Genomic DNA, 23,935 nt, shown 5'->3' on the forward strand with positions numbered 1-23,935 from the left:
CTCAATATATTGAAGTGTACCTGTGAGTGTCGATACACAAAATATCCTCACACGTCTGGTGTTACATGGTTCGACCTTCATACATCCTGTTTAGTGTTTAAATATATAAAAAGTTAAAGAAGCTAGAATCTTTACATAAATTATTATCGCAACTATACGTATATAAAATATTGTATTTTGGAAGTGACAAATGTTAATGGGAGGAGAGCAACCATTTAGGAGCTTTGGAAATGCATCTCGTTCATTTCCTCACTAAATTACTCTTTTTTCCTATCAACACAAAGAGAAAAAGAGCCTCTTTTCAATCAACTACAGTTGGTGGAGCGAGGCCAAGGAGTTAATCAGCTACTAATCATATGAAATGACGTAAAACTAGCTTGTAACCTAGAATTTTTTTTTTCCATTTGGCTTCCAAAACAAAATTAAATTTATCCAGGTGTAGAAGGGGATTTTGGATGATTAGCTTGTGTATCTGATCAAAATCAGGCCGAAGATGAGCGAGAGTGAATATTTCTTTCATTATTTTCGACTCTTAAACATGGGTTTCGATGTTCATTCCTTGTTTAATATAGCTCCTTCCTGGAATCCAATGGTATCCATGGGAAAGAGCGGATGAATGCTTGCATTTGTGTCCAGCTATTTCCCAGCTTCCTAGGACAACGGGTTGAGTGAGAAGGAATGTCACAAATACCTAAATAAAAAACAGTCACAGCTCCAGGATTTCACCAAAAACGATCAAATATCCTAATGTTATTAGTGGTATTTTTCCCCACTAGCCAACACCCCCTCTTCCCAACCCCCGCTTCCGTAAAATTCCCTCTATTTAATATCCAGGCTTGCTAAAGGCCGCGCTTGTTTATTTTGACTGTTTCTCAGAGGTGTCGGAGCGGCTCTCCGGCTCCGCTCTGGTAGCACTGCAGCCCTGAATGTATGAGACAGTACATTGTTAAATGCAAAACCCTGAACAATTTCGATGATCAGAAGGATCTTAGACTCCAGGTTCATCGCTCCCTGAAAGAGACTGCACAGATTGATCGGGTGGTTAAGAAGGCAAATGGCAAGGTTGTCTTTATTAGTTGAAGCACTGAGTTCAAAACTCATGAAGTTATGTTGCAGATTTGTAAAACTTGTCAGCCCACATCTGGAGTGTTTCATACAGTTCTGGTCGCCCCCATTCTCGGAAGGATGTCGGGGCTTTGGAGAGGGCGCTGAAGAGGTTTACCAGGACCCTGCCTGGATTAGAGGGCATGAGCTATAACGAAAGGTTGGACAAACTTGTGTTGTTTTCTCCAGAGCGGCGCAGGCTGGGGTGAGACTGGATGGACGTTTATCAGATTACGAGAGGAATGGATAGAGTGGACAGAGGGTATGTTTTTTCCTGGGGGTTTGAAATATCTGACACATTTAAGGTGAGAGGAGATGTGAGGGGCGTCTGTTTATTTCAACAGAATGCTGGGAAGCTGGAGACTATGCCTGGGGTGTTAGAACCCACCGGTCACGTGATCCCATTTGTCCCTGCCATTTAACCATAGATGTAACGATCTCTTTGCGTATGTTCACAATCTCTAGATGGGTGGTCACGCATCCTCCATATTGTGTTGGGGAAATCTGATGTTGGCCACTGAGTCCCGTTAACTTCTCCCGAACTCGCCTCGCTTCCTCAGGCTCCTCACATTTGTCCTGGAGCTTTCTGGCTGTTGTGTCTCCTCCCGGATTGGGGTGGGTAAGAAAGGAGAACGTCCCAGATTGTGGGGATCTTTGATTTCACTGCCTACTTTACCGAGGGACTGGGAAGTCAATAGGGGAGAATGGTTTCTGTGATGTGCTAATCTGGATCCAAAGGTCTTACCAGTTCCTCATAGTCACGGGCAGAGTAGTTACCATGCAAAGTGTGAAGTGTCTGGATGGGAAACTTTCTATGGTTGTGTTGATAAAAATCTGGTGAGGGTCAAAATACATCTGGCAAAGCTCTTGTTATTTTTGCAAATTCTGTCATTTTAGAATCTTTTGTACAATAGTATGTACTATTCATTCAGTACCTACGTGTTGCTGGAGGACCATCAGTGATCGTCCTTGATCCCTTCTCCCACCTTGTTCCATCTGCTCATCTTGTTCAACCTCTGTCCAGTCTCCTCACACCCCCAACCCCGCTTCAGTGAAATACATTAACCATCTGGGTCATCCTCAGTCCGCCTTGTATCCCACCTCCTCAATGTTATATATCAGCAATCTTTCTTCCAATCTCTGTCTTCATTGTGAAGTGTTCTTTTGTACCTTTGGCCTCGCTGAGTCATTTCCAGAATCGGTTATTGTTAGCTGGAATGCCGGAGGGTCATCAGGTCCCAGTTCTGTTGTGCATTGGTGTGGAGGTTCTAGTTTATGAACAGTGACGGGCTGACACAGTGCAGCATTTTCCTGGCAGAAAATAGTACTGGGAGAGTTGGTGCTTGGGCTCTAATCCTGTGATCGGCTTTCCAGGCAAATGGAACTGCTGGTGTTTTAGCTTTGACTTTGGTTAGTGCTTCTACAGATGGGGCCGGATGTTCGTCCTGCAATGAAGCAGAAATTTTGGGCAGCAGGACATTGGATGTGGGGAAATCCCAGATTGCACTATCCAGTGTGAGATGTGGGGATGATGTGTGAGACTCTCAGGGTCAGTGAGTGGCAGATTCAGCTGTGTGACGCTGTGAGGTTGGGTCCTGGGAGATCACGGTTTTTGATCCAGGCAACGTGGACCCAGGGATTGAGCTGCGTGTGCTTGTGAGATGTTGATCGAGTATTTCTGGTCTGAGATCAGATGTTTGTTTCTGGAGTTCCTTTGGAAGCAATGACTGCCAGTCTGAGGAGAGGATGAGTTCCCATTCCATCCTCACAGGGAGAGGCTGTGAGTAAATGGGCTGTTCCATGTTTACAACAGTAGAAATAGACCCGTGAATTTGGTGTTCAAACTGTGTTTGGAAATTCCCCCCCCCCCTCACTGTCACACAGTGGAATTCAGGCAGGCAGCTGTGCTGGAGATCTCCACTAAAAACTGTAAATGTTTGAAGTCATTCTGATGAAATGATATTTATTGAATTGTATTGTAAGCTGTTCCTTACTTGCTGAGTGTTACTGGTAATTCCAGTTTCTTTTTATTTCTTGGTTTATATTTCATGAAATGGACCTGTCTTCACCTGGAACTGAAAATGGCTGTGATGGTTTTTAGGCCTCCTTTAGAGTCTCTGCAAGTCTCCCCTCTCTACGCCACCGATGTTGTCCAAGGGAAGGGCATTAGGACCCATACAGCTTGGCACCGGTGTCGTCGCTCAAGGATACACATGCAGCCTCTGCCAAGGCTCGAACCAGCAACCTTCAGATCACTAGACCAACGCCTTAACCACTTGGCCACGCGCCAACACATGTGATAGTAGAACAGTAAAGAAAGCACAACTTTTCCCTGTCAATTATCCTGGAACCGATTTGTCTGTTATTCCTGGAAATGTGTTCAGTACAGTTGTTGCTAATGAGGTTCATATGAATAATCTCAGGAATGATCGGCTTTATGTGTGAGGAGCATTTGATGGTTCTGGACCTGTGCTCGATGGAGTTCAGAGGGACGGTGGTGGTAGTGGAGGGATGTATGGTTAAGAAAACCTACCGAATGCTGAAAAGCCTGGTTACACTGGAAAGGGAGGGGAGGTTTCCATTAGACAGAGTCTGTGATCTGACAGCACAGTCTCAGAATAAAGATACTTCTCTTTAAAACAGAGATAAGAAAAATTTTTTGGCTAAAAGATGTCTGATCTGTGGAATTTTGTTCACAGTCTCCGGGTGGACGGTGTTATCCTCTCCGCTCAGAGCTGAAGTGGGTCGGCTGTGTGTTCGGGAAAGACTTTCGTCTCTTCCGTCGGGATCACTGTCTGCGGGCCGAAGATATCACTTTCCCATCGGTGAGTATTGAGACCGATCCCGAGCGGGGAGATCCGATGTTGGCCGTGAGCCCCGAACTGAGGGCCGGGAATTCATTTGTTTCCCAACTATCTGGGCTCGTCAGAAATGTATCAACTCCACTTAATCTGCATTGAACGATCCAAACCAGGAGCCCAGGCTGTCTGTTTCCGCCGAATTGAAATGGAAGTCCGGCCGACAGGTCACGTGAGGCTGTGTGCCGCAGATTCGCCCCGCCCTCCGCTTTGTGATGCCAGATCACGTGATGTGATTTTGGCCACCGAGTTCCATTAACTTCCCCGAACTCGCCTCGCTTCCTGAGGCTCCTCACATTTGTCCTGGAGCTTTATGGCTGTTGTGTGTTCTCCCGGACTGGGGTGGGTGAGAAAAGAGAACGTCCCAGGTTGTGGGGATCTTTGATTTCACTGCCTGCTTTACCGAGGGACTGGGAAGTCTCGGGGTGAGAATGGTGTCTGTGATGTGCTGATCTGTATCCAAATGTCGCTGCCGTTTCTCACAGTCACGGGCGGAGCAGTTACCATGCAAAGCGTGAGGCGTCCGTATGGGAATCTTTCTATGGTGTGTTGATAAAAATTTGGTGAGGGTCAAAGTATATATGACAAAGTTCTTGTTGTTTCTTCTAACTTTGTCATTTTTGAATTTTTTTCTACAGTAGTGTGCATCATTCATTCAGTAGCTCTGGTGTGTTCTGACGTCTCCGGAACGGCTTTTTCGTGTTTACAACAGTAGGATTAGACCCGTGAGTCTGGCGTTCAAACTGTGTTTGGAAATTCCCCCACCCCTCACTGTCATTCGGTGAAAATCAAGCAGAATCTCAAGTTGCTGGAGATGTGCACTAAAAACTAAATGTTTGAAGTCATTCTGACAAAACGTCTTTAACCTGACATGTAAGGTTTTTTCCTCTCCCCGCAGCTGTTCCTTACCTGCTGAGCGTTTCTGGTAATTCCAGCTTCTTTTTATTACATTCACCCTGGACTGGTTTATATTTCCTGAAATGGACCTGATTTAACCTGGAAATGGAAATCACTCATCTGTGATAGTAGATCAGTAAAGGAAGCACAACTTTTCCCTGTCAATTATCCTGGTACCAGTTTGTCTGTTATTCCTGGAAATGTGTTCAGTACAGTTGTTGCTAATGAGGTTCACATGAATAATCTCAGGAGCGATAGAGATGGTTCTGGACCTGGAGTTCAGAGGGACAGTGTGGGTGGTGGAGGAATGTATGGTTAAGTAAACCTACCGAATGCTGAAGCGCCTGGATACAGTGGACATGGAGAGGATGTTTCCATTAGACATGGAGAGTCTGTGATCTGACAATACAGTCTCAGAATAAAGATGCTTCCCTTTAAAACTCAGAAGAGAAAATTTTTTGGCCAAAATATGTCTGATCTGTGGAATTTGTTACCGCAGAGGTTGGCTGAGGCTGCCATTTGGGTATATTTATGACAGAGATTAATATATTCAGGATTGCTAATTAGCTTCAGGGTTACAGGAGGAACGGGAATATGGTGTTGGAATAAAAATCAGCCATGGTTGAATGGTGTGGCAGACCAGATAGATCGAATCATCTAATTCTGTTCCTGTGTCGTATGTCTTACCATCACTGAATGATGGCTCCTTCTTATCCCATATCGCTTTGTGACATTTGAAGGACAATAAAAGATTGTTCACTGAGATCATTATATTTGCTTTCAACGTTTAAATTTCAGTGAGTTTTGTTCCTAGTAACATTAAGCAGAAATGTTTGGTCCTCCTTTTCATTGTGAACGTGCTTCATTATCTTTCATGTTAAAGTTAGACTTGCGGTGAGAGATTTATTGGAAGAAAAACCACGACTGAAGACGAGGGAACAGCAACAAGTGATCCAGCCCGAGGATTGAGAGCACCGACCGGAGAGAACCCATCTGACTCGGAGATTCCAGTGATTCAGTCAGGAGAAAGTTTGGTGAGTCTCATTTACACAAACACTGGTCCTTTAGACATTACGTACCTGCACAAAGGAAGGTAGGAAATAGTTGGGAGTGAGACAGAATGTGCCCAGGAGAACCAGTGATGCCTCTGTCAGACCCAGTTGTGAAGCAGCCCTCCCCCTAATGTTCACTTTAAACTTTTCGCCCTTCACCCTTAACCCATGTCCTCTGTTTTTTTTTCTCCCCTAGTCTCAGTGGATAGAGCCTGCTTGCATTCACTCTATCTGTACCCATCATAATTTTATATACCTCTATCAAGTCTACACTCATCTTCTGCACTCCTAGGAATGAAGTCCTAAATTATTCAACCTTTCTCTGTATCGCAGTTTCTCAAGTCCCGGCAACATCCTCATAAACTTTCTCTGCACACTTTCAGCCTTATTAATATCCTTCCTGTAATTCGGTGTCCAGGGCTGCATACAATACTCCAAATTCGGCCTCACTAATGCCTTATACAACCTCACCATAACATTCCAATTCTTATACTCAGCACTTTGATTCATAAAGGCCAATGTATCAAAAGCTCTCTTTACTACCCTATCTACACGTGTCGCCACGTTTAGGGAGTTTTGTATCAGTATTCCTAGATCCCTCTGTTCTACTGCACTCCTCAGTGCCCCACCATCTACCTTATATGTTCTACATTGTTTTTTCCTTCCGAAGTGCAACACCTCACACTTGTCTGTATTAAACTCCATCTGCCATTTTTCAGCCCATTTTTGTAGCTGGTCCAGATCCCTTTGCAAGGTTTGAAAACCTTCCTCACTGTCCACTACACCTCCAATCTTTGTATCATCAGCAAATTTGCTGATCCAATTTACCAAATTATCATCCAGATCATTGATATAGTTGTCAAATAACAATGGACCCAGCACTGATCCCTATGGCACACCACTAGTCAAAGGCCTCCACTCAGAGAAACAATCCTCCACTACCACTCTCTGGCTTCTCCCATTGAGCCAATGTCTAATCCAATTTACTCCCTCTCCATGTATACCTAGTGACTGAATCTTCCTAACTAACCTCCCATGCAGACCTTGTCAAAGGCCTTACTGAAGTCCATGTAGACAACATCCACTGCCTTCGACTTTCCTTGTAACCTCCTCGAAACACTCTAATAGATTTGTTAAACATGACCTACCACACACAAAGCCGTGTTGACTCTCCATAATAAGACCCTGTCTATCTAAATAATTGTAAATCCTATCTCATAATACTCCTCCAATGATTTACCCACTACCGACATCAAACTTACCTGCCAATAATTTCGAGAATTACTTCTAGAACCTTTTTTAAACAACGGAACAATATGAGCTATCCTCCAATCCTCCGGCACCTCTCCCGTAGGTAACAACATTTTAAATATATCTGCCAGGGCCCCTGCAATTTCAACAATAGTCTCCTTCAAGGTCCGAGAGAATACCCTGTCAGGTCCTGAGGATTTATCTACTCACCTCAAGATAGCAAGCACCTCCTCCTCTTCTATCTGTATAGGTTCCATGACCTCAATACAGAGTTCCCTGTTTGCCTTATTGGTCCCAGGGACAAATAAGTCCTTGTTTGCCTTCTTTCCATTGACTCCATGCCAGTTTACTTAGTAAATACAGTCGGAAAAAAAAACATTTAAGATCTCCCCCATTTCTTTTGGTTCCATACACAGCCTACCACTCTGATCTTCAAGAGGACCAATTTTATCCCTTACTATCCTTTTGCTCTTAACATACCTGGAGAAGCTCTTTGGATTATCCTTCACCCTGACAGCCAAAGCAAACACATGTCGTCTTTTAGCCCTCCTGATTTCTCTCTTGAATAATTTCTTACACTTTTTATACTCCTCTAGTACCTTATTTGCTCCCTGTTTCTTATACATGTCATACATCTCTCTCTTCTTTATCAGAGTTCCAATATCCCTCAAGAACCAAGTTTCCTTATTCTTATTCACTTTGCCTTTAATCCTGAGACTTTGTTCCCAGGGTGTCCTCATGGGCTGTCCAGAAATGATTTCAGCTGGTGACAACCCTGTTTTCCCCTGTGGGGTAGCCCTCATATGGAATCGGGCTAATGGTCGGACCTTCAACCAAGTGAGTCCAGTCTCCACTGTTAGTCTGGCTAGTTTACTCTTCAGAGTGCCATTGGCTCTTTCCACTCTGCCAGCGGCCCGTGGGTGGTGTACACAGTGGAATTGTTGCTTGATAGCTAGTTTGTTACACATCCCTTCATTTATTTTCACCACAAAGTGTGGGCCATTGTCAGAGCTCAGCATCTTTGGCAGGCTGTACCTGGGAATTATTTCCCGTAATAATACCTTCACAACAGTCATAACTGTATTAATGGTAGTTGGAATAGCTTCAATCCATCTACTAAACACATCTATAATAACTAAGCAGTATCTATAGCATTGTACTTTAGGCAATTCAATAAAAGCAACTTGTAGACACCAGAAAGATCCACCTGTCAAAGGAGTCGTACACGGTGTGCAGGGTACAGGTTACCAACCATTCCCTCCTTTCCCAGGGGTGTCAAATCATGTATATGATCGACCAATATTGGTAAAAATTGTGTAGGAACACAAACTTGTCCCACTAGGTGATCAGAAACCTTAGGCCGGGAACTTTCTGGCACCCCATCTGGGACCACAGTTTTCACTCCTCCTCAGAGGCAGCCCCCTCAGAAGAACAAAACTCGAGGTAGCTGTAGAACGGTGAGTAAGTTGTTTGCAAAGGTGGCATTACTAATGGGGTGGCCAGAGGAAGTCAGGAATCCCCATGTTCCCAGAGAGCCCCGTAGTCATGTACCATTCCAAACGCATAACGGGAGTCTGTGTAAACGTTCCCACTTTAGTCTGTTGCTGGTATACAGGCACGAGTCAAAGCAAACAGCTCAGCCTTCTGCGCGGAGACAGCTGCTTCAAAAGAGGCATGTTCAATTATGTCACTGTCCGTCAATATCGCATAGCCAGAACATCGTTTTCCTGCTGGATCCACAAAAGACATTCCATCCTCATAAAACGTTGCCTCAGGCTACAGGGGGTATTGCAGAATGGATGGGAGAGTCTGTCCTTCTTTCACAGTGATCCAGATGGGCTAGAGGGGGTATTGCAGAATGGATGGGAGAGTCTGTCCTTCTCTCACTGTGATCCGGACGGGCTAGAGGGGGTATTGCAGAATGGATGGGACAGTCTGTCCTTCTTTCACTGTGATCCGGACGGGCGAGAGGGGGTATTGCAGAATGGATGGGAGAGTCTGTCCTTCTTTCACTGTGATCCAGATGGGCTATTGTGGGTATTGCAGAATGGATGGGAGAGTCTGTCCTTCTTTCACAGTGATCCAGATGGGCTAGAGGGGGTATTGCAGAATGGATGGGAGAGTCTGACCTTCCTTCACAGTGATCCGGACGGGCTAGAGGGGGTATTGCAGAATGGATGGGAGAGTCTGTCTTTCTTTCACTGTGATCCAGACGGGCTAGAGGTGGTATTGCAGAATGGCTGGGAGAGTCTGTCCTTCTTTCCCAGTGATCCGGATGGGCTAGAGGGGGTATTGCAGAATGGATGGGAGAGTCTGTCCTTTCACAGTGATCCGGATGGGCTAGTGGGGATATTGCAGAATGGATGGGAGAGTCTGTCCTTTCACAGTGATCCAGACGGGCCAGAGGGGGTATTGTAGAATGGATGTGAGAGTCTGTCCTTTCACAGTGATCCGGATGGGCTAGAGGGGGTATTGCAGAATGGATGGGAGAGTCTGTCCTTCTTTCACTGTGATCCAGACAGGAGGTCTGACTTCATGGACTGAAATTGCCCAGAGATGGGGTACAACGTCTTGGGTTCAGTCACTATTAAAAGAATGTCTTACCAGATGTCCCGTCTTCACCACAGACTCCTTCCAGTACCGGAGTTGGCCCGCGGCCAAGTCTTGCCAGTCTCCCTCGGTGCTGGAGGCTTGTTTCGTCAGGGTGTAGGCAAGGAGCCCTCGGCTCTTTGGCTTGAACCCAGGGCAAACCCTAACGGTGGTATTGGGAACCACCAGTCCTGTCTGTCGCCAAAAGAAATCTGGAACTTCGGCCAGAAATGCAGTGCCGTCTCTTCCTTTATCCTCTCCAATCACCATGACTGGGAACTTCTGTCCCTCGAGGGGTTTCCTCAGGTGAGCACGACGTAGGGTCATAGCACAGAGTCACATGAGAGCTGGCCACCGGCAGAAGGGGTTTAAAGGTACTGGAGTCCAGATAAAGTGCCCACCACTGGGTGGTCAGAGGAAGCTATCAGTTGTTTGCAGTTCCGGCATAATATCCTTGTCCGTGTATAGAATCTCGACTTCCAACGGACAGAGCAAGTCTCTCCCTACGAGATTTCACCCCCCGTCTGGTGATGACTGTAAATGAAACCTCACACTGGTTCCCCTGGAATTCCACCTGCAGTGGCTGGGTACGTGAATACGTACGTTCCGTGCCTTCGAACCCAGACAGAGTGATTGTAGCGTCTGATAGCTGGAATCCCTTTTGATAGTATTTCCTGATCGAGAGTGGTTTTGGTTGCCCCATATCAATCATAAACGGAATTGAAATTCCAGCAACTGTCAATATTACACTGGGCTCTTCCTGAGGGATGAATCTCACAGTAGGAAACATCTTTGCTTGTCAATTTCTAAACGGTTGTTGTCCCCACCTGTCCCTAGGTAGGTTTTTGATCCCATTTCTGATCCCAAAATATAACCTGCTCGCATCCTTCTTCCCGCTGAACATGTTCACTTTAAATATTAGTTCCTTTCGGGGTTGATCAGGAATCGAAAATCAAGTTCCAATAATATGTCAAAGCTCGTCGCATTCGATTTCGGTCATTGTCAGGCCAATCCATATTATCTGTTTTAATCATGTTGGCTTAGTTGGTAAGTTTTGGAGCAGTAGGACATTAAACTGGGGATACAGATTCCCATTATTAAAAGGCTTGGTCTCCTGTGAAAGTGCCATAGCAGGCCACAAATCACTCCCAATAGTCTGGTCCTGATTCCCCAGGGTTAGTCTTGCATTCAGGTACTTTAGTCATGTTTACAGGTTGCTGGAGAGCCCTTTCCATGGGGTTAGCCTGTCTCCATTCCTCCTGTAGTTCAGAATCAGCTCCTTTGTTTTTGTGACAACGAGGGAGAGTTTGGTTTCTTGACACCAGTCAGATGTTGTTCAGACCACACATATCGATCACTCAGCTCCTGAATTGCTCCCAGAAACTCCAGCCATTGCTGCTCTGTTGTCACTCCTATCTTTCCCTTTCAAACAAGTTTGGCCTGCTTCTCTGTCACAGAAACATGGGGGATTTCAGTACGGAAACAGGCTATTTGGCCCAGCTAGTCAATGCTAAAAAAACATTTAAGGTATCTATTGCAACTACCTGACTGGGACCATCGCCCTCCATACCCCTACCATCCAGGCTCCCATCCAAACTTCTTTCAAATGGTGAAACTGAGCTCACAAGTACCCCTTGTGCTGACATCTCATGCCACGCTCTCACGACCGATTCAGTGAAGAGCTTTTCCACGTGCTCCCTTTAAATGTTCACCTTCCCCGCTTACCCATGCCCTCTAGTTGTCATCCCACACCACCTCAGTGGAAAAAGCTGCTTGCATTTACCCTATCTATACCCTCATAATTCTGTATACTTCCAACAAATCTTCAAAGCAATGTTTAATCACCTTGTTTATGTTTAGTGCATTTTTTAGGTGTATAAGAATATGAGGGGCATTGATCGTGTAGATAGCCAGAGGTTTTATTCCCAGGACTGAAATGGCTAACACGAGGGGGCATAGATTTAAGGTGCTTGGAAATAAATACTGAGGGGATGCCAGGGGTAAGTTTTTTACACAGGCAGTGGTGGGTTCGTGCAATACACTGCCGGCTATTTGTGTGAGAGTGTTTCAGTTACTGTGGGGCCAGGAACCCATCAGCTCAGTGGGAACAGGGAATAATAACAATGGAGAGAGAGTCAAACTGAGGCAGGTCACAGATTGGAGGTGGCAGAAATGCCCCATTCTTTTAAAGACAGGTAGAGCATCAGAGTGTTTGATGGTCATTCCAGCACTGTGCCCAGTTAGAAGATGATTTCTCTCTCCAACTTGGGTTGAACTTCACTGTAACTGTGTGATTCCAGATCACATCTTGCCAACTCATGTAATTTCATCTGAAATGTTCTACACCCTTTGATGGATTTTGTAAATCTTTTTACAGGTTAGAAAATGACAAGGAATTTGTCTACAGGAATCTCAAACAGAACATACCAGTTTTGCTGTCTCTATCCAGATATTTAAGAAGTGGAGCAAGGGATTCAATCGATCATCCTTCCTGCTCAGACTGTGGGGAGGGATTCACTCGGTCATCCTTCCTGCTCAGACTGTCGGGAGGGATTCACTCAATCATCTGACCAACTGGCATGCCCGTCATTTTGCACAGGGTAGATGCCATTCATCTGCTCAGACAGTGGGAATGGATTCATGCGGACATTTCAACTGAAGGTGCATCAGCAAGTTCACACTAGGACAAGGCCATTCACCTATTCTGTGTGTGAGAAGGGATTTAGTCAGTGTACCCACCTGTGGACACACCAGTCAGTTCACACTGGGCAGAAGTTGCTCATCTGTTGAATTTGTGGGGAAAGATTCACTCGATCATCTGACATAATGGCTCAAAAGCAAGTGGACACCGGGGAGCAGCCGTTCACCTGCTCAGCCTGTGGGAAGGGATTCACGTTGTCAGCTCATCTGCAGGCACACCAGTCATTACACACTGGGGAGAGGCCATTCACCTGCTCGGACTGTGGGAAAAGATTCACTTCATCATCTCAACTTAAGATACATCAGCGAGTTCACACTGGAGAGAGGCCGTTCACTTGCTCAGTCTGTGGGAAGAGATTCACTCAGTCATCCCACCTACAGAGTCATCAGCGAGTTCACACTGGGGAGAAGCCATTCACCTGCTTGGACTGTGGGAAGAGATTTACTCAGTCATCCAACCTACAAGCACATCAGCAAGTTCACACTGGGGAGAGGCCTTTCACCTGCTTGGACTGTGCGAAAGGATTCACTCAGTCATCAGCACTGAAGGTACACCAGCGAGTTCACAGTGGGGAGCGGCCGTTCACCTGCTCAAACTGCGGGAAGGGATTCAGTTGCTCATTTAAACTGAAGGTACACTAGCGAGTTCACACTGGGGAGTGGCCGTTCACCTGCTTGGACTGTGGGAAGGGATTCACTTGCTCATCTAAACTGAAGGTACATCAGCGTGTTCACACTGGAGAGAGGCCATTCACGTGCTCAGACTGTGGGAAAGCATTCACTCAGTCATCCGACGTAATGTCTCACCTGCGAGTTCACACTGGGGAGAGGCCGTTTACCTGCTCAGACTGTGGGGAATTATTCACTTGGTCATCTGAGTTAAAGGGACATCAGCAAGTTCACACTAGGGAGAGGCCGTTCACCTGCTCAGTCTGTGGGAAGGGATTCACTCGGTCATCTCAACTGAAGATACACCAGAGAGTTCACACTGGAGAAAGGCCATTCACCTGCTCAGACTGTGGGAAAGGATTCACTCGGTCATCTAAACTGAAGGTACATCAGAGAGTTCACACTGGAGAGAGGCCGTTCACCTGCTCAGACTGTGGGAAAGGATTCACACAGTCATCCTCCCTAATTGCACACCAGCGAGTTCACACTGGAGAGCGGCCGTTCACCTGCTTGGAATGTGGGAAGGGATTCACTCGGTCATTTCAACTGAAGATACATCAGCGAGTTCACACTGGGAAGAGGCCGTTCACCTGCTTGGAATGTGGGAAGGGATTCACTCGGTCATTTCAACTGAAGATACATCAGCGAGTTCACACTGGAGAGAGGCCATTCACCTGTTCAGACTGTGGGAAGGGATTCACTCAATCATCCACCCTAATGTCACACCAGGCAGTTCACACTGGGGAGTGGCCGTACAACTGCTCCATCTGTGGGAAAGGATTCACTCTGTCATCTAAACTGAAGGTACATCAGAGAGTTCACACTGGAGAGAGGCCGTTCACCTGCTCAGACTGTGGGAAAGGATTCACACAGTCATCCTCCCTAATTGCACACCAGCGAGTTCACACTGGAGAGAGGCCATTCACCTGTTCAGACTGTGGGAAGGGATTCACTCAATCATCCACCCTAATGTCACACCAGGCAGTTCACACTGGGGAGTGGCCGTACAACTGCTCCATCTGTGGGAAAGGATTCACTCTGTCATCTAAACTGAAGGTACATCAGAGAGTTCACACTGGAGAGAGGCCGTTCACCTGCTCAGACTGTGGGAAAGGATTCACACAGTCATCCTCCCTAATTGCACACCAGCGAGTTCACACTGGAGAGCGGCCGTTCACCTGCTTGGAATGTGGGAAGGGATTCACTCGGTCATTTCAACTGAAGATACATCAGCGAGTTCACACTGGGAAGAGGCCGTTCACCTGCTTGGAATGTGGGAAGGGATTCACTCGGTCATTTCAACTGAAGATACATCAGCGAGTTCACACTGGAGAGAGGCCATTCACCTGTTCAGACTGTGGGAAGGGATTCACTCAATCATCCACCCTAATGTCACACCAGGCAGTTCACACTGGGGAGTGGCCGTACAACTGCTCCATCTGTGGGAAAGGATTCACTCTGTCATCTAAACTGAAGGTACATCAGAGCGTTCACACTGGAGAAAGGTCACTCACCTGTTCAGAATGCGGGAAGGGATTCACTCAATCATCCACCCTAATGGCACACCAGGCAGTTCACACTAGGGAGTGGCCATACAACTGCTCCATCTTTGGGAAAGGATTCACTCGGTCATCTCAACTGAAGATACATCAGCGAGTTCACACTGGAGAGAGGCAATTCACCTGCTCAGACTGTGGGAAGGGATTCACTCGGTCATCTCAACTGAAGATACATCAGCGAGTTCACACTCAGGAGAGGCCGTTCACCTGCTCAGACTGTGGGAAGGGTTTCACTCGGTCATCTCAACTACGGAGACACCAGCGAGTTCACACTGGGTAGAGTCTGTTCACCTGCTCGGACTTTGGGAAGAGATTCTCTCAGCCAGATCAACCAAATGCGCATCATTGAGTTCACACTGGGGAGAGGCTGTTCACTTGCTGTTAATGTGGGAAGCGATTCACTCAGCCAGCTAACCTTATGGTAACTCATTTTGGCTGGCAGCTTAACTTTGGAGTTGATAGACCCCAGCCCGGTCAAACGTAAGAAATCTCGTTTGGGTGGATGCTGTGTGATGTGTCCCCTGTTACAAATCAGTACCCTGAAATTACAAACAGTACACAATATGTGATTAACCAATTGAGCTTTATAATTCTTACTTTGACGATAGGGTTAGTAAAGTAAACAAACAAGCAAAAAGGAAAAGGGCCCACTCTCTCCATTCACGTCTTCTCATCTCTCCCCAGCAAAAGACTACAAAATCTCTCTTCCAGACTCACAAGAAAGAAGGTTTCTCTCATTGGATAGCCCTGCACTACAAAACCCTGTTTTCTCTGGTCTTAACCAAGCATTGCTGCTACAGAGAAACCATTACATCAGCAGTGAAACCTTACAGCATATTATACTTGTCACACACTGCCTTGTTCATACTGGGGAGAAAGTTTCAATAAGCTGCATGCTGGATATTTGTTGCTGAATATCACTGTTGCTGAATGCAATTTCGAGAGTTACTGTTGGAGCTGAATTACTATTGCTCACCACATCCAGTTCTGCACACTGGTCTCTGGGCATGGGAGGAGTTTCTTCTGCTGCACTTTCACCTTTAACGGGACTGGAGTTTAATATTCTGGATCTGAGACAAATAAATCAGTTTATTTTAAACTCTGTCTTTGGTACTTAAGTGAATTTGTAACACAGCTAGTGTACAGTAGAGAGTCAACACTGGCTAGCCGGACCCTGCCAGTGATTCTGTTCCATTAGATTATGAGGACACTCAGTCCTCATTTATTGTCATTTATAAATGCATGCGGGCATTATGAAATAATACAATGTTCCTCCAGAGTGATATCACACAAAAAACAGGACAAACCAAAGAGTCACACTGACAAAAAAAAACACATAATTATAACATATCGTTACAGCAGTGCAAAGCAATACCATAATTTGATAAAAGTAGACCATGGGCACGGTTTAAGAGAAAGTCTCAAGTCCCGATTGACTCTAATAGTCCCGATATCAGGCAGCAAAAGGGAGAAACTCTCCCTGCCATAAACTCCCAGGCACCGACAAACTGATGCCTTGGAAGCATTCGACCACAGCAGACTCTGAGTCCTTCCGAAAACTTTGAGCCTGCGATACAGTCTCCCGAGTGCCATCCTCTGCCGAGCGCCTTCGTCCTGGCCACCGAAACAAGCAAAGCCGAGGTCTCAGAGGCCTTCTCCTCCGAAGATTCCGGACCGCAGCGGCAGCGAAACGGGCATTTCAGAAGTTTCTCCTGATGTTCCTGCAAGCTCTCACGTCTGTCTCCATCAAATCAGGGTACTTATTACACAACAATATTATACTTAATGTACAGATACAAATCTGTACTTAACAAGTAACAGATATCATTCTCCAGAGAGGCCGTGTGCGCTGCGTTGTGCCGCCATCTTATTCCCCACCATGACAGTTCTTTTGAATCCTCCCCTGTACGGCCAAAGTCGGCATGGTTTTCCTCAGTAGAAATCTTCCCAGACAAATCTGTTGGAATCCTTTGGTGAAATAAGAAAGGCGGTGGGTGTTGTTTGTTCGGATTTTCAGATGGTCTTGAACCAGGTACTGCAGCTGAAGCTGCTTAACAAGACCACAGCTCATGGTATTTGATGTCTCTGTGCCTGTTCCCGCTGGAGTTTAGAATTATGGGGGGGGGGGGGGGTGTTGGTGTCGCGGGGTGGGCTTCCCGAATACTGAAAAGCCGAGGTATGGAGGTTATGGAGAGGATGTTTCCCATAATGCGGAGCCCAGGACCAGGGGTAAACCCTCAAGACTACAGGGAAATCAATTCAGAAGAGAGATGAGGAGGAACTTATGATATTATGTTTATTCAACACGGCCTTGTCTGATCTATGCTTCTGTTCCCATCCCCGTCTACCTCCACCTCAAATGTACCCACCCACCCGCCTGCACTCAGATATATAGATAGGTAGATAGACACTTTGCTGATCCTGAAGGAATTTACTTGGAAGATTTAGAATTTTAGAAATTTCTATATGTCTCCATTTAAAATGAGTGGCCCTTTTCGATCCCTGTCCGTTTCTCTCTCACTGATCAACAGAGATATCAAAGAGCCCAGCACTTTCCCTCGTATATCTCCCCCATCTCAATCCCTGGTTTCTTTCCCAGTTTGACTCCCCATCTCTCTTCCCTCCCCATTCCCTCCAATCTTTCTCCACTGTCGTTCTCTCCCACGCCTCTTTATGCCCCCTCACTCGCTCCCCGTTTATTTCTCACCCACGTCCATCTCATTTTCCGCCATCCCTCACTGATTGTCGCCACCCGTCTCTCCCCTCTGTTTCTTGCCTCCGCCACTTCCCTCAGTCTGTCTCGGTAACACTCCAGCAGCCTCTTGTTGCTCTCTCTAACTCAGTGTGTCTCTCTCAATACCACTAAGCCTGTTCTCTCTCTGTCTCTCTCTCCCACCCCCTCTGTCTCCCACTTCCCTTCTCTCCTTCTCCCTCTTCCTCTATGTTTCTGTCTCTTTCCCTCTTCTGCTTCCTCCAACTCTAAATGCCAGCAAGTTCCGATGTGCAAACAACACCAAGGCTACTTATCTTGTCGATGTCACCGTCGCACATTGAAACGGACGGGATGCTATCCTGGAGTGAACACGGGCTGAGATTCAGTGTCGGGGTGGGGGTGTGGTTTGTAGACAGAAAGGGGAGAAGAGAGGTGAGAGTGAGACAAAGTTGGGTTGAGCAGAATAAGAGAGGGAGGCGAGGAAGTGGGAGAGGGCGTATTAGGATAAGAGGGGAGAGGAGGAAAGGGAGAGTGAGAAGATGGAGGAAAGAGAAGCAGTGTTTTGAGGAGTGAGGAGGGTGAAGGGTGGGGAGAAAGGGAGTGACAGATCTTGTGAGCGCACTGTGGAGAGAGGAGGGAGCAAGATTTTGAGGGAGCTGCACACACTCAGTGTTGGGGGACTTCCATTACCTGGGTCCCACTCACAGAAACTCTTCTAAGGATTTACTTTATACTTTATTTTACTTTTTTAAAATATTATTTTTTACGTTGCTGTATTTGCATCAACGAAAACCGGATTCAACACGCTGCGAGCATGTGCTATTTTGAACTGAAATGAAAGCCTAACCCAGAAAGATGAAGAAAATATCGCAATGGAACAGAGATGCCCTCTGGGGGCAGTGACGTTTCCTCAGATGGCTTTAGAAACAACAACACTCGCCGGGGGTGGGGGGGGGGCGTTCAGTATTCTTGGTGGGGCGGTAAGCTGCCTCTAACCAAAGAAGGACGTGGCACTGGGACGCGTTAAGAAGCCAAGCACTGCAGCCTTGAACATTCGTCATCACAACGCGTCTGACACTCGGCAATCTTACTAACCTAACAGACGTTGTTGGGGATGCATAAATTAGCAACCAGGGTGTTCGATATTTCCACTTGTTTCGCGGCACGAAAAGGTCTAGAATAGGTTGGGTAACACTGCTGTAGAAGAAAGAGTTAACCTGGATGAGCATAATTGTCCAGGGATGAGATCCCCACCACCTGAGCAGACCAGGTGTCAACTAGAAGCGTCTGACGCCAGGCTAAAAGTTGGAGATCTCTTCCCAGAAACTGAGTTGTTCCTTGTGGCGATACAGGACCAGGTAGCTGAAAAAAAGGTAACAGAAATGCTCATTAAAAGATCTGACAAATTCAAGACAAAGTGTATTTTCCTGTGTTGTGCCTCTCTCGGGCTGTAAAGCAGAATACAGTATGCTGTTTCAAACTATCCAACGCATTACATGATGCAAGAACGATTTACTTCAATCTGTTTCCTTACACAGTGGGAAGCATCATTCACCAGAATCTCGCTTGAAGATGCAGATTTTGGCAAGATCCTATAGATTAGTATAAGTATGCGCGTAATGCCGTTTTAAGGCGGAGTCTGACGATTATATTATGATCGATCCATTGTTTGGCAAGCAGTAAGTACATGATACCCCGTCAGGATATAATATCACAGGATAAGCATGCAAAGATAATTTACTTGATTGGTATAGTCATTCCGACACATACAACACACAAACGTCAGTGTGAATAACATATGAAATATGCCGACTTGAAAAGGAAAATGAAAGTCTGCGATATTGTCCCAATTGTAATATATACAACAGGTATAATCCCAAAGTCAGTACACTGAAACATTAGACAATTAGAGCTGCAGGACAATAATAAACACCGCTAGAACAGGCCGAAAATCCGTCGCAATTGAGAAATTAGATTTTTGTCTATGTCCAGACCTCACGTTTTACCCGTTTTAACTGAGAGAAAGGGAGGCAAAATAGACGTTTGGTTACTCCATGGAAATTCGCACAATTATGGACCAAATCCAGGAGCTCTGTAGCGTTAATCATTTCTCCATGACAGGTTTATCTAAAATTAAGGACAAGTGCAAGGTTTACTGTGAGTTCGTGCAGACTGTTGACTCGCTTTCTCATTTCATTCTGATGCAAAAGGCTAACGTAACAAATGAGATGCAATTTTGCCGATTAGGACTTGAATGCCCCCGGATCCTCTCCCGCTCCATCATTACCGAAAGGGTTGTGGCGGTGACAGGAGCCGGAATATGGTGGGGAATAAACATAAAAGATAGGGTGAGTTCAGTAATTGACAGGAGGTGGACGTCGCGGGCTGAAGGTGTGAATGTGTATTTTCCAGTGTTGTGCCTCTCTCGGCACTAAACCAGTTTTATTCTCCCCGCTGCCATGTTCTCCGATGTTAGTTCTGCAGTGTTAAGATGAAATCACCATAACCCCCTCTGAGAAGAGCTTAGATGCTTTGTTTATTGATTAGATGAATAATTGACGAGAGTGGATATTTCGCTGCGCTGATGAACTGCTCTCTGAACTTGGACTGAGTTACCCCATAAATAAACGTGTTTGTGCAGCAACTTAATAACATCAGCATGTATCCGGTATGTTGAAAAATGTATTCCGACTCATTGTAATTATCCAATCCAGAAAGGGATTCAGAAACTTTTACCGACCACAGGGTGATGAAGCTTCCGGAGATGGTGAGAAGTAAGATCACAGACCTCCTCCTGCTTTCCATCTCCGGGTCACTGCGGATCTCCGTCTTGCTCTGACCCCTCAGCCCCTTACGGACGCGACTGGTCACGACAATGTGTCTGACTGTCAGAGCGTTGAGCAGGAGTATTAACACGAACGGGAGTAATGGCGATAGAGCAGTAGTAAAACAGTCATATCCCAACCACCCGGCATCCGTAAAGTAGCTCGGCTTTGGAATACAGTCCCAGGGTATATTGTCAATCACTTTCACAGGTTGCAATATGAAGAAGTAGGGCACATTATTCAAACACAACACAACACCGGTTGTTGTCAGAACCACAGACGCAGTTTTCCCGGTGCAATACTTTGCTCTCCAATTCTGACAACAGATGGCGACAAACCGATCAAACGTAAAGCTGACGGTGAACCAGACAGAACAGTCTGTGGCTGCCTCTCCCAGGACAGAGATCGTACTGCACACGGGGGTGATGTCCAGGAAAGTCCCGGGGAAGTAATAATAACTGACCCGCCACAATATCACCGCAAACACAATGGTCAGTAGATCCGCAGTTGCCATGGCCACCAGGTAGCGAGTGGTGCAGGTGGATAGACCGCACTTTCCCCGGGACAGAATCACTATTGCCACTAAATTCACTGGGGGAGGGGGAGGTGGGGGAGAAGGAAAGCAGAAAGATTGAATGAATTACTCTCGCTGGGTCTTTGTGCCGAGATAAGCTGAAAAGAGAGAAAAATCAAACTTTGCGGGTGCTCATTACTGGGGTTTAAAAAGTTGTAAATCGGATTTTGTAGACGCCTCAAGCAGGGAGAAAGGTCACGGCACTCGGTATCGAAAGAGAAGCAGGATTTGGGAAGGAGGCATTGTCAACTAATCGCAAAGGGCTCTTTTCGGCCGATATGTAAAGTTTGAATACTTTGGCAACTTTCACGGCCATTGTGATTCCCGCGATCCCATCATCTATCTTTTGGCTGTCTTGGCATATCACCCAGCCCCGCTGCCTGACTTTGTCCATTTACAATGTTCAAAGTTCGAAGCAGATTTACTTCCTCTGTTCGCAGGCATTCATCTCTTCCTCGACTTCCCGTTTGTCACCCGTCCGCACGGGCCCAGCCTGGCTCGCTTTTGTTAAATTCCGCAGCTACCATTGGCCGCAGTTCCTTCACACTCTCTGATAGGATCGGATCTGGAAGTTCCCATTTTCATTTTTTGTTTTGCATATTCTTCCTGACCTGCTCCAAATTACAGAAGCATTATTCCAAATGGATCGATGTCCATTGTTCCAGAGCGGAGTATCCCATTTACTTTACACCGTCAGCCATCTAACAGACTGCTCTGGGTTGGCTAATCCCCACTTCACTGATAATATGGCGTGGAAACAAACCCTTGTAAACTGAAACGCACACCGACACTATTTGAATTTTCGAAACTCACGATCTTCCGAGATCGAACACACAAGTGAATCTCACCTGGGTTTCGCTTACCGCGTTCCCTTCAAACTCGCAGTATTTTTTTTTCAAACAAATCCCTTAAATTTTAAATTAAAGCATCTTGAACTATTAATGCTGAAAAAAATCAAGTAGTCCTTAAAGGTGCCGAGCGCGCTGAATTATCGGAGTTTACTTCGAACGCGTGTTTCTATTGATAAATCAAAACAGCTTGCCATGGACCCACGATATATATCCATCGCCCCGATCTTACACTCTAAATCTGTTTCAATCTTTTCTTTTGTTGTTTTTTTTTCCCGCGCGCATTGAACAGCAAATGTTCGTTCGCGTCTGTTCTTACCAGGGACACCAATAACGGCAACAATCAAGTAATATATCTTCCTCACGCGGTAAATAATTTCAAGCATGTTGTGTGAGACTCAGCCTGTATTCCAGCTGCCCGCGATCACGCTTCAGATACTCTGAGCTAATGAATCTCCACGGCCATTCATTTATACCCGCTCCAGAACGCTAAATATACTAGGCTGACGTGTTTTCAACAGCTGGGGTAAAAATAAGCATGATTTCATTCAAATAAAATCCCAAATGTGATGAGGTATGGAGAGCTTCACAGGAAATTGCAAAATCTCACAGATGAAGAAATGACGATTGGAGAAGTCAGTGAATGTTGTTGTGAGACACTCTCAGGCTCGCCTCTCTGTTTCATGATTCTCATTGTTGATCTTGTCCATTCCCAGACTCCATAGACTTTGTCGTCATAGACCAATTCTATACTGACACTGGGTTGCTCTGTTCCACTCTGGAAATTGTCTCCGTTATAGATGTTTCAATAGAAATATACAAACGAATATATTGTTTGTGCTTTCCTGTAATATAGTGAACAGCAATAAGCTGATATCGCATCCAGGCTTACGAGGCAGGGAACGCACGCAAACTGTTAATCACAATAATCACAACACGTACAAAAAGCTGGAAGAACTCAACAGATAAGGCAGCATCTATGGAGATGAATAAAGGGTCGACTTTTCATGCCGAGACGCCTTCTTCAAATTAATTAACTCTTCGTCGAGCACCTCAGCTCCAACAACAAAAAGCCGAATTTCCCAGTGGCCAACCATTTCAATTCTAATCCCCATCCCTAGTCCGAAATGTCGGCCCATGCCCACCCTCAGGTTGGAGGAGTAACCTGCAAATATATTCTCTCTGTGGAACCTCCAATCTTATGACATGAACACATACATCTGAAACTTCCTGTGTTTACCCCCCCCTCCCCCCGTCCCTCTTCATTTCACCACTCTGGCCTCCTGCTCTTCTCCTCACCTGCCAGTCACCTCTCTCCGGTCCCCCGCTACTTCCCTTTCTCCCGTGATCCACTCTGTCCTATCAGATTCCTTCTTCTCCAGCTCTTTGCTTTTTCCCATTATCAGCCCCAGCCACATTTCGCCCCATATCCAACCTGTCTGGCTTCACCTATTAGCTTCTAGCTTGTTTTCTTTCCAGATACTCCCAACGTTCTTATTTTGGCATTTTCCCCCTTTTTACGCCATCCCGAAACTGGGTCGCAGCCCGAAAAGTCAACTGTTTATTCATTTTGATACATGCTGCCTGACCTGGTGAATTCCTCCAATATTTTGTGTCAGTATAACATTGATTGCAGACCATCACTTGGTAAACCAGGAACACGCAATGTTTGTACCGATATGATGCAAATAATTCAATCGCCCTCAAATTGGTGTGACTGCTTAAACTGACAGAGTATCTGCATTCATTACATTTGTACCAGCAATGACAACTGTTTTGCAGATGAACTGAATTGGTAGCGCTGTTAACAGTAAGGTAGAAAGTCGTAAAACCACAAGATTATAGGAGCAATAGTAGGCCATTCAACATCGAGTCTGCTCCACCTTTCAATCATCGGCTGATCCAATTCTTCCTGTCATCGTCACTCCCCTGAGCATTATGCTCACTCCCATTATGCACCCTGAGCACCTTCTCTGTCGTAATTTCCACTGCACATACTTCACCTCCCTGATACTATTCAATGTCCGGTGTACTGCATACGTCTTCCATTGTGAAGACTGATACAAAATTCGTATTCAGTTCCTTTGCCATCTCTCCGTCTCTCGTCACAATACCTCCAGCGTCATGTTCTATTAGTCCTCTATCTACCCTCAATTCACTTTTCTTCTTTATATAGTTAAAAAGGTTTTCATCTCTTCTTTGATATTAGTCACCAGCTTCCTTTCATAATTCATCTTTTCCTTCTAACGACATTTTTGGTTTCCATCTACAAGTTTTAAAGTTTCCCAATTGACTA

At 45.8% G+C, this 23,935-nt stretch overlaps 1 protein-coding gene and 1 long non-coding RNA gene across 2 annotated transcripts; one reads left to right on the forward strand and one right to left on the reverse strand.

Moving 5' to 3' along the window:
• The first annotated feature begins 860 nt into the window (after positions 1 to 860).
• LOC132390529 (zinc finger protein 850-like) lies at positions 861 to 15,147 on the forward strand. The gene is made up of 7 exons (XM_059963147.1): positions 861 to 1,366; positions 3,804 to 3,929; positions 4,601 to 4,687; positions 5,743 to 5,893; positions 12,129 to 13,000; positions 13,169 to 13,246; positions 13,331 to 15,147. Exons 5-7 carry the CDS (start codon positions 12,578 to 12,580, stop codon positions 14,957 to 14,959), a joined length of 2,130 nt encoding a protein of 709 aa, XP_059819130.1. The 5' UTR covers positions 861 to 1,366; positions 3,804 to 3,929; positions 4,601 to 4,687; positions 5,743 to 5,893; positions 12,129 to 12,577; the 3' UTR covers positions 14,960 to 15,147.
• A 20-nt stretch (positions 15,148 to 15,167) lies between these two features.
• On the reverse strand, positions 15,168 to 22,093 carry LOC132390530 (uncharacterized). The gene is made up of 3 exons (XR_009510932.1): positions 21,959 to 22,093; positions 18,488 to 18,754; positions 15,168 to 16,647 (listed from the first exon to the last, which is right to left on the reverse strand). It is a non-coding gene; the product is annotated as an uncharacterized LOC132390530 (long non-coding RNA).
• Between the last annotated feature and the right edge of the window lie 1,842 nt (positions 22,094 to 23,935).

Source organism: Hypanus sabinus, unplaced genomic scaffold (assembly GCF_030144855.1).
Source record: "Hypanus sabinus isolate sHypSab1 unplaced genomic scaffold, sHypSab1.hap1 scaffold_944, whole genome shotgun sequence".
In the NCBI taxonomy this organism is placed as follows: Eukaryota; Metazoa; Chordata; class Chondrichthyes; order Myliobatiformes; family Dasyatidae; genus Hypanus; species Hypanus sabinus.